This window comes from Frankliniella occidentalis, unplaced genomic scaffold (assembly GCF_000697945.3).
Source record: "Frankliniella occidentalis isolate FOCC.00 unplaced genomic scaffold, Focc_3.1 Scaffold157, whole genome shotgun sequence".
In the NCBI taxonomy this organism is placed as follows: domain Eukaryota; kingdom Metazoa; phylum Arthropoda; class Insecta; order Thysanoptera; family Thripidae; genus Frankliniella; species Frankliniella occidentalis.
Genome location: NW_026267283.1, coordinates 514,031 through 523,643, shown reverse-complemented (window position 1 = coordinate 523,643; position 9,613 = coordinate 514,031). Strand labels below are relative to the sequence as shown.

The window sequence follows — 9,613 nt, the reverse complement described above, 5'->3', positions numbered from 1 at the left end:
GGCAGCACGGCGGCGACCAACAACTGAACGCTACCGGTCTCGGCTGACGTGCAGGGCCGTTCAGTGACGCCCTTGTTGTGGTCGGCCTGCCCGTCGGCATCCCCCGTGGTGTTGCACAGCACGGCCGACACATTCCCGCCCGCAGTTAGTACGGCAGGCTGCCAGCCTCGCGTTCATCACTAATTCACGGCAGCCTCCCCCCAAGTTCGCCCCTTTCCCCTTACTATACTCTTCCCTCAACCTCCTTGTTCGCGGTGGTACCAAGCGGAGCCGTACACTTCGCACACATTGGTACGTCGGCCTGAACTGAACAGTTCCGGAGGGGAGGGGGGGGGCTGGAGCCGGAGCCGGAACTTCGCGGCGAATACACCAATAACGCCGGCCTGCCTCTCTGGGTGGGTGGGATGGCCTCGTCCGGCCCGTTCCTCGCGAGTTCGCACCGCCTCGTGTGTGTTTGCTGCGCCCTGCGCCCGGCCCGGCCCGGGGCCCGCACAGCGCGCGCGGCCCCCGCCCCGCGGCGGCGGCGGATTCCATCGGAGAAAAAAAGAAAACAAAAAGAAACACATCCGGCAAGCCCGTGAAACGGGGGCGGCGCGGCGCGGGGCGGGGGTGGGGCAGGCGAACAACGTCGATACCTTCAGATAGGCAAACCTAGAGGGGCCGCCGGGCGGCGGAGGGGAGCGGGGCGCAGCCTCGCCAGGGTGATAACGAAACCGGAGCGGAACCGATCATCAAAGCCGCGGAAATATTACCCATTAAATTCCAATCGCCGTGTGCCTCGCGGGGCGGGAGCGAGCAGCACAGGCGAAGTGTGCGACATTCAGATAAAGGCGAGGGGGGGGAAAAAAAGGGAAAAAAACCTCCCCCGTCCCGTCCTGGCCAGGCCACTCGGCCGCGCGGGGGCGGCTGATCCGACGACATGTTGAGACCCTTCTCGGTCACTATCGCGTGTCCGACAGGGCTGCAGCAGGCGGCTGCAGGCAAATACACATATGACTCTGAAGCAATATGCGCGCGCCCTGCAGGCGGGCCCGCAGCAGCAGCGGCAGCAGCAGCCGGACCTCGTCGTCTTGTCACAATCGCAAAAGGCGACCGGCCACAGCTGGGGAGGGAGAGGGGGAGGCCAGGGCAGGCCGCGGGCCAGAAGGGTTGGGCAGCAGTGATCACCGGATAAAGCCCGGCACCCCGCCCGCACTGCCGTGCCCCGCCCCGCCTCCCTCACCCCGCCCCATTACATCATGTCCCGCGCCGACGCGGCCGCCGCCTCTGCACTGATTCACGGCCTGTTTTATGTACAGGCCGCTTGTTTCTCACTCCATCATTTATAAAGGGGCAGGGCGTCGGGGACAAGACGACGCCCAAGACGGAGGAGGAGAGGAGAGAGAAGGGTTGAAAGAGCTACTACTGCTACTACTGTGCAGCAGGGGGAGAAATCACTTTGCCGCGGCCGGGGCGGGACGGGAGGAGGAGGACGGCAAAAGGGTTTAGCAGCACATCGCGCCGCCCCTCAGCGAGTCTCTCCAGGAGGTGCATAAGTACAAAGTGGGGCGCCTTTGGTGCGGGCGGCGTGAGAACCCGTGCAGCACCTCAGCTTCCGATCCGAGCTGCTAAACCTGCACAGGCATGGTCTCGGGCATGGTAGAATATGTTTATCTTGCATTTAAACAAAAATCAATAGTCGACTAATATGCCAGGGAACTAATAACTTTCGGTAGTCTTCTGGTAATCTTGGTCACTTTTTGAACGTGTACAAGAAGTGTACGAGACAAGGTTCGCGCGGTGCGGCTGCGTCCTGTGGGTGGCCGTTGTGGAGTCTGCACCGACCGAGGGGTGCGCGCCCGACAGCGCGGGCTAATCCAGACGGTGTTCAAGGGGTGCAGGACTGGCGGCAGCTTTTTCACAGATTGATTGATGAATTGGTCTATTGGCTGATTGATTGATTGATTGAGGCGCCGCGCGATTGGCCCGGGGGCCTCTGCTGCAGCTCCTCGGCCTGCTGCCCGCGAGGAGCGGAGCGGGAGTCCATTCAAATCGCCCGCCTCTGTTAAACAGGAAATTAATGATGGCGCCCAAAAAGAGATTCGCGTTTCTAGGGCGCGTCCGCGCCCCGCCCCCTTCTTAAAAAGATGGGGTCGACGAAAATAAATGGATTCAGAACGCAGTATAAAGCAAGCAACTGACTTTCGTCGCGCACACTTCTTCTTCGTCTCCTTAAAAAAAAGTGAGTCAGGAACTCCGCTTGGGGAATTCCCAGACCGTGTTAAGCCACTCTCAACCCTCTTCTCGCAGCCTCCCAGCGAGGCGCGTCGCTTGTCAAAACAAGTGCCAGATTTCGCGCCCCCCTAGAGAGATTTGCGACTTAGGAATACAGTCCTGTCCCCGAGTCGCCTAAGGGGGTTTTGTGTCTGTCGCAAATTGCGACACTCTAGACTTGAAACAGTTTCGATCCGAACACGCATCTCATTTCCCGCTCCTACTATGTCGCTTCGTTCGTCGAAAAAAGAGATGCTTCTAATGATGTCGAGGCGGATAAAAAGCACCCCATTAGGCGAGACCAATTCGACATATTACGACAGCCCCCGTGCCGATGTATGAAAAATGAATGATGAATAAAAAAGGGGTTGCAAAGGGATTAATGAGTGACCAAACTGTTGACGCGGGGCCGGGACTCTGTGTCATGCGACATTCGTCAGAAATGGGGGGAGGGAAAACAGGAGCTAGAAAAAAACCTAGCGGGCAGGCATATGGTAACGAAGCGTGGCCGCCATGCTGAGCCGTCACCCCTTCCTCGGACCTGCCCTCCCCTTCCCCCTCCTCCAGCTTTGGCGCGGGCCGGGCGCCGCTCGCGGGCCTCTCCCTCCCCAGTGTGTGTTTTGAGTGTAGTCAACAGAGTGTAAAACTACCAATCTCTGTTCGTCGCCCCCACCCTGCATCGCCACCACCCTTTTTTTGGGGTCACCACCGCCACCAAGACGGCTCATGTGCCCGACCGCCGCCGCCGCCGCCACCCGTGGGGCTTCCCTTTCCCCCACCAGCACGGCCGAAATAATTCACTACTACAGACCTCGTCGGTTACCTACTCTTTCGCCTGCCGGCTGTCTCTCACCTTTCTTACCCTTGTAACTACCGATTCCTCACATCATTCCTCGGCCATACGACGCGGTGTGACCTACTTACGGCGTCGCCGTGTCACACTGCGAAAGGTCACACACACAGCGTCACACTCACAAGCGGAGCAGAAGGTCGCAGACTGCTCACGCTCATTGCACAATCAGCTGCTACCTCTATTTTTTTTCCTTCTCCCGTCTCGTCCCGCTCGCGCGCGACGCGTCCACAAAGGCGTCGTGCCTATGAACGTCACCGTCATAGAGAGGCCACCGCGAGCAGAAATAGAGAAGCTGGTTATTTTCAGTTTACCACACACGTCAAAAGCGTGCTCCCGAAAAAAAAAAAAGGTGTCTTCGATAAGCGCATAACGTACTTTCTTGGAAACGAAAGATAAACTAACATTTTTGTGGTGTATCTTGTGGACATCGCGACTACGTCCCTTCCCCCTCTTTCTTTTTGTGCGCCACCAGGGAAGGCCATCACGACTTGATGCATCATCGTGCGAGTCCATATTCCAGCCCACTTTCCCTGTCCAGCCGGTGTCCGACCCTCTCTCGTCCAACCCTCGCCCATTTCCACCCTCGCGCGTGTATACCCAGCCCGCAATTTTTTCCCCTCTCCTTTTTTTTCGCTACATTCTGCCCCCTCTTCTGGATGGGGCGCACGCTCTTAGGACCATTTTTTCCCCCTTCTTCTTCATCTTCTTTTGGCGCGCGAACGGTCAAACCTCGGGGATTATAAATGATCGCACCCGCCTTCGCGCAACGCGGCGTTTGTGAAAAATGGTCCGACGGTTCCGACGAGGAGCGACATGACGGCGGGCATGGGCGTGTATAGTCACCTGTCTCGGTGGGCGTGTGCCACGAGGGCGGGGCCAGGTCCTCGGTGTCCTTGTCGTCATCCTGGTCCTCCTGGCGCCGCCTGACGCCGGAGTCCTGGTCCGAGACGGGCGACGCGTCCTGGGCGCCACCGCCAAGCTCCCCTCCGCTGTTGTTGCTGTTGCCGCCACCGCCGCCGTCCTGGATCGAACCGCGACGTCGCCACAGGGGACCTGGAAGCAGAATAGACGAAAATAAGAAAATATGCCTCTTCGGAATATAGCTAATAATTTGTATTTTTGGACTAATAGAAACGAATCCTACACCCACTGGGAACTCCAAGTAACCGGCTAGTCTATAGGCAAGGGAAGTGCCAGTGTAGGCATGCAAGTCACCTCTCTGAAGCGCTGCAAACGCAACGGCAGCGCGTCAAGACCAAGAGCGATAGCTCGGTGCCGTGGCGGGTCGAGAGATCGACATCCGGTGGGCCACAACGGCCCCAAATGAGTATGCAAAGGCCCGTCTCATTACTGAAACGAAAGGAGACTGGCCATCAGATGGCGGCGGCAGAACCAGCAACAGCAGACTTCGCCAGAAAGAACTAGTACCTCCACTCTTGCATTGGGTGTTGGGTCAGGTTTGCCTGCTTTCTATTTTGTAAGATTTTTAGGACAAAGCTAAGTAAACCAGCCAAACCCGGAAAAATAAAAAATAAAAACATTGTATGTGAGACCCGCCGTGAGAGCATTCCACATATTTTTATAGTGCCGTTTCACCGTGGAGACTCGCCCGTCTCCGCGCGTCCGCATGGGGGTCATGAAAAATGAACTCTCCGGACGAGGCCGGCACAGTTCCATCAAAAAAGCAGGCCGGCTGGTGCGAGCGGCTCGGCTGGCCGGAGGCAAATTAAGTGATGATCAGCATACTCGTCATTACCCGCAGATCTCATCATCGTTTCCCTCAAATATTTACATCTCAGTCCGACTGCTGCCAGACGCGGCGTTTCCGCTCTTTAGGCACCTCCGCGTCGCCGCGGCCACACACGGGTTGCCGACGTCCGTTACCCCACTCCCCTTCGCACTCCCCAACTCTTTCTCTGCTTCACTTTCAAGATTTTTCCTCTTGGACTCTCACTATTACACTGATCAACCAAGCGTGTATCTAGCGACCTACAATCTAACCGAGATCCCTGATTGGCCAATTCGCCCAAAACAAATGACTCAGGGGGGGAATTGGCCAATCAGGGACCTCCTTTAGGTTGTAGGTTTGTATGTCACCGGATACAACCTAACAAGGAGACTTAGGTAAGTGTAAATTCCCGATTCGGTTCAAACTCGGTATATTTGCTTCTTGACCATGTAGATGACGAACGCCGGTCGAATTTTGTGCTGAAGTTCACATCCCGGGGTACTTTATAGGAGCGTTTTAAAGAAAAAGTTTAGAAATTCGACATAAACTCATGGAAGGCGTTCTCAAATCGAAAAATGGAAGAGGAACTACCCCCCCAAAACCGCACATTCTGAGTCGGAATATCACTTTAAAAAAATGTTAACATGAAATTTTTATTTTTTGGGAATTATAGGCCCGTATAGGCCCCTATAGGGACTTTTGACATATGAACTTCAGCACAAATTTTGACGCGCAATAGTCATCTATAGGGATAAGAAGCAAATATACCGAGTTTGAACCGAATCGGGAATTTACACTTACCTAAGTCTCCTTGTAAGTGTGATCAACCAGCAAACACTTGTAAGAGTGTGCAATTGCAAGTTTAATACTTGCAATAAGTGTTCAACTCTGTAGAGAGGAGTTGTACACTTTCAAGTTACACACATGCAGAGTTGATCACTCGCTGGTGAACACAACTATGGAGTTGTAAACTTGCAGGTATCCAAGTTTCAGTTGCAAACTTACGAGAAGTGGTTAGCGGTTGCATACCTGGTTTATCGCGCTGGTAATATTGTGAAATTGGTCTGGTTCTGGTATAACCGACCCTAACGGGATCGTGTCTAAACACAGGGTTCACTCTGGTCGAAGTCGCGCATCCTTTCTCCGTCGAGCGCACAGAGCGTGTGGTCGCGGTCGGCTCGACAGACACCTTCCACCCTTGCATGCTGCGGCTGCACCGACAGCAGCGGGCGTTGAAAATGGGAATACAAACACCGTGCGCCCGGCATGCATGCATATGCATCGCGCATGCCTAATGTGTCTTCCCTGACGTCCTACCGAAAATATTTTTCGGCCACCCCAAAAAGATTTATATGCACGCATAATAGCGATGAGATAGAATCACACGCGAGCTCGCGAGCACGCTCGGCGCGCTGCAGCGGGCCAAGAGGAAGAGCCGAAAGCAAGAGTGTGGGCCTGTGTGAGTGTTGCGGTCACACACACACGCGCGCTACGGCACTACTGCGGGTCAGCAGGACTTCCCTACTCCTCCTTCCTCGGCGGATGAATAGTAAATTAAGACGCCACTAAACCCTCCTCCTCCGAGAACATTTTAAATATTTTACAACAGTGTCGGGTCGGGTCAGCAGGCGCTGCGTGTGCTACATGTAGAGTACGCGTAATTAAACATGTACCTGCCGGAGGGGAAGATAACGACACTGCAATGGTTTTATAGCTTTATTAGCTCCCGCTGGGTGGCCACCAAAAGGGGTTATAATGCAGAGCTGAGTGGGCGGGAGCTCAAAGTGTGCGTATCGGCAGTCGGGTGCGGCGCGGAGTACAGTCAATTTGGACTAATGTCATTTTAATTTTTTTATTTTTGTGGGAAGCATATCATGAACTGCTGATACAGTTGCGCGCAATTCACTGCGAGAATATAAAGCAATAAGAATATTCTTATTTCGCAGTGGTTAAGACCTGTGCGCGCACACACACACAGGCCAGCTGGATTCGCACACCCGGATTCGGCGCGGGGCGCTGCGCGATGAAGCCGTTTGCATGCTAATCCGCTTTGTCCGTCCCGCCAAGGCGGGCCAATTATTATCGTCATTATTATTTTCGGTAATGCTAATGAGGCTCGTAACAGTGCGATGACGTTGGTGATGCAATCTTTATTTGCTTTATTAGCGACAATGACCCGCCACCGTGGGCAGAGCCTCTCTCTCTCTCTCTCTCTCTCTCTCTCTCTCTCTCTCTCTCTCTCCCGCTCACACACACACACTCACACTAAAACACCTGTCCCAAGTACTTCCGGCGCCACGGGTGCATTTCGACGCGATAATATTCACACAAGATGCTTCATTTTTCGGGGGGCTAATTTTATTTGACGCGCGCCGCCGGTGTGCGCCGCGGGCGGGGCCGGTCTGTTGCAAATAAGGAGGGGCATTAAATAATTTAAAAAAAGGCTTCATGCAGGCTCAGGTACGCGGTGCGTCGTTTTAATTTTATTAATCCCCCCCCCCCTCTCTCTCACTCCTGCTCCCTCAGTAGCCCCCCACACGAAGGTGAGGTGCGCGTCGTGGTCATCTGCATAATAGCGGCCCCAAAATATTTTCAAGACGCACCGCCCGCCCGCGCCGCCGACGCCTGCTTGTGTTGAAGTCGGGTCGTGCTTCTCACGAGGCAAAGGGGGGGGGGGGCGCTAGCAGGGGGTCAGTGTGTGTGAGGAGGAGGGGCCGTCTAATCAATACTGCTGTTGCCGCCCCTAAACACACTACGCACGTCTACTTTCTTGCCAACTCCGTCGTCGGCGCCCGCTCGCCGGACCACCGTGCAATCATTGTGTATGTGTGTGCGAGAGAGAGAGAGAGAGAGAGAGAGAGAGAGAGAGAGAGAGAGAGAGAGAGAGAGAGAGAGCGCTGCTAGGCTGCTAAGAGATGGTGAAGGGGGTGTACAGTGTCGCTGCGCCCCGCCGCCAGCGGCCATAACCATGATCGGATCTGGAACAAGGAGCTGCTGTGCGAGGCATACGATCCGAAGACACACATAGAGCGGGAGAGAAGAAGAGAGCTAGCGAGGGGGAGGCGTGTAGAAAGAGAGAGAAGAATTCTTCACCCCCATCTCCCCCTCTCTCTCTCTCTCTCTCTCTCTCTCTCTCTCTCTCTGGGAAAGACAACAAACAGCTATGAGATTATCGGATACGTTTCGATTTCGAGATATCGAGGCGCGCGAGGCGATATTGCTCTGGATGCGCGGGGCGAGTCGTCCAATTTGAGGAAATCGGACGCCATCGCCGCAGCCTTGGACGATGGCGGGCGGGACGGGCCGTAGTACACAGTGTGTCGCGCCGAGGCGGACAGGGTATAGATGGGCCTGTCCAACACCTCCCGGCCAGGGCGGCGGAAGGAGAGAGGGAAAGAGTGGGAGAGGGAGAGAGAAAGTGAGCGGTAGAGAAAAATCAGGAGTAAATCTCGCGGTGGTCTTTCATGGAGCAGTGCGTTCCAAAGCGGTCCATTTCCTCGGCCCCACCCTCGCCCTTTCTCCCTCTCCGCGCAAGGGCAGTTTAGCTCAAATCTTTTCATCGCTGGAGGCAGGGAGAGTACAGCGAAACGGCGGCATACAAACATTTCATCTCGTCCTGGTTTCATAATGCTGTTATATTATTCGCCAAAATCGAGGAAACTGCTTTATTGAAGCAGAGCGGGCGCCCCGAGCGGCCCTGTGGGTGGGAGGCTGGGGCCGCGGTCCAAGTCCTGATGACCTATGGGTGGTTTTTGTTGAGATTGATGGTTACTCTCTGACCGCTGGCTGCTGCGCTCGCTGTTACTTAGGAATGTGTTAAATGTCCGACAATATATGACGGGCGCGACACGGCCGCGGGCCGTTTTGTGATCGCGTAGGGGAGCGCGAAAAAGGGACTTGATAGATGGGTCAGCAAGCCGGTGTGTTTGTGGAGGCGGGGAAAAAAATAGTATATGGAAGGGGTGAGAGGAAGGGTGAGATCATGTTCCGGCTGCACGGTCAGTGGGCGCACGCGCGACACAATCTGTTGGACAAGTCAGGGTGGCAGGGTTGCAATAATTTTGGGGGTAAAGTAAGGAAAATTATTTGTCATTTTGGTGTAACAGTTTTTTTAACACAAATTTTTTATATTGTAGATATACGTTTGGGCAAACACAAAGACTACAGAAGTAGTTAAAAAATCTCCATTTTTTTAGAGTACCTGGCTGACCAGCATCGGTAATCATGGTGGAGATTCACACAAACACACAAAACCCTTTGGAGGGCGCGCGTCGCGGCCAGCGTGGTGGGGCGTGACGGGGTGTGGCGGGGCCGGGCGGGGCGGGGCTGGCGCGCGTAACGAGTTGACAATGGCCGCCCGGTTATACGACGTGATAACGACGGCCTCAATCACGAGCGGCAAAACAAAACATGCGGGCAAAAAAAATGAAGATGGATGGATAGATGGACGCGCGTCCGACTCCCCCACCCCCTCCTTCTCTTTGCGTCACCCCTCCCCTCGCACCACCCCCATCTCTCCCACCCTTCCCTCACAACCCCCATCTCACCGCCACCCCTTCCACATGTAATTAAGGGTGGCATAAACAGCCAAATGGCACGGGGGCGCGGACGGTACGGAGCATGTTATTGAGTTTGGCCGCGAAAAAGGGATATTAGCGTGAGAAAAAAAGGGGTAGTAACACATAAAGGGGTGCGACATCGGGGCGTGGCATCATCTAAATCGGGAATATGGGGTGAGATACCGAGCGAGCGAGAGGGAGACAGGGGCAGAGAAAGAG

General features: G+C 54.9%; 1 protein-coding gene across 4 annotated transcripts in view; it reads right to left on the bottom strand.

Annotated features, from left to right (window-relative positions):
• The window catches only part of LOC113203346 (collagen alpha-1(I) chain-like), a 148,085-nt gene that overhangs the window by 29,852 nt on the left and 108,620 nt on the right, over positions 1-9,613 (bottom strand). For all 4 annotated transcript variants that reach the window (XM_052271296.1, XM_052271297.1, XM_052271294.1 and 1 more), the window contains one exon: positions 3,950-4,159. In XM_052271296.1, the coding sequence (XP_052127256.1) occupies positions 3,950-4,159 (210 nt within the window). The remainder of the gene's footprint in view (positions 1-3,949; positions 4,160-9,613) is intronic.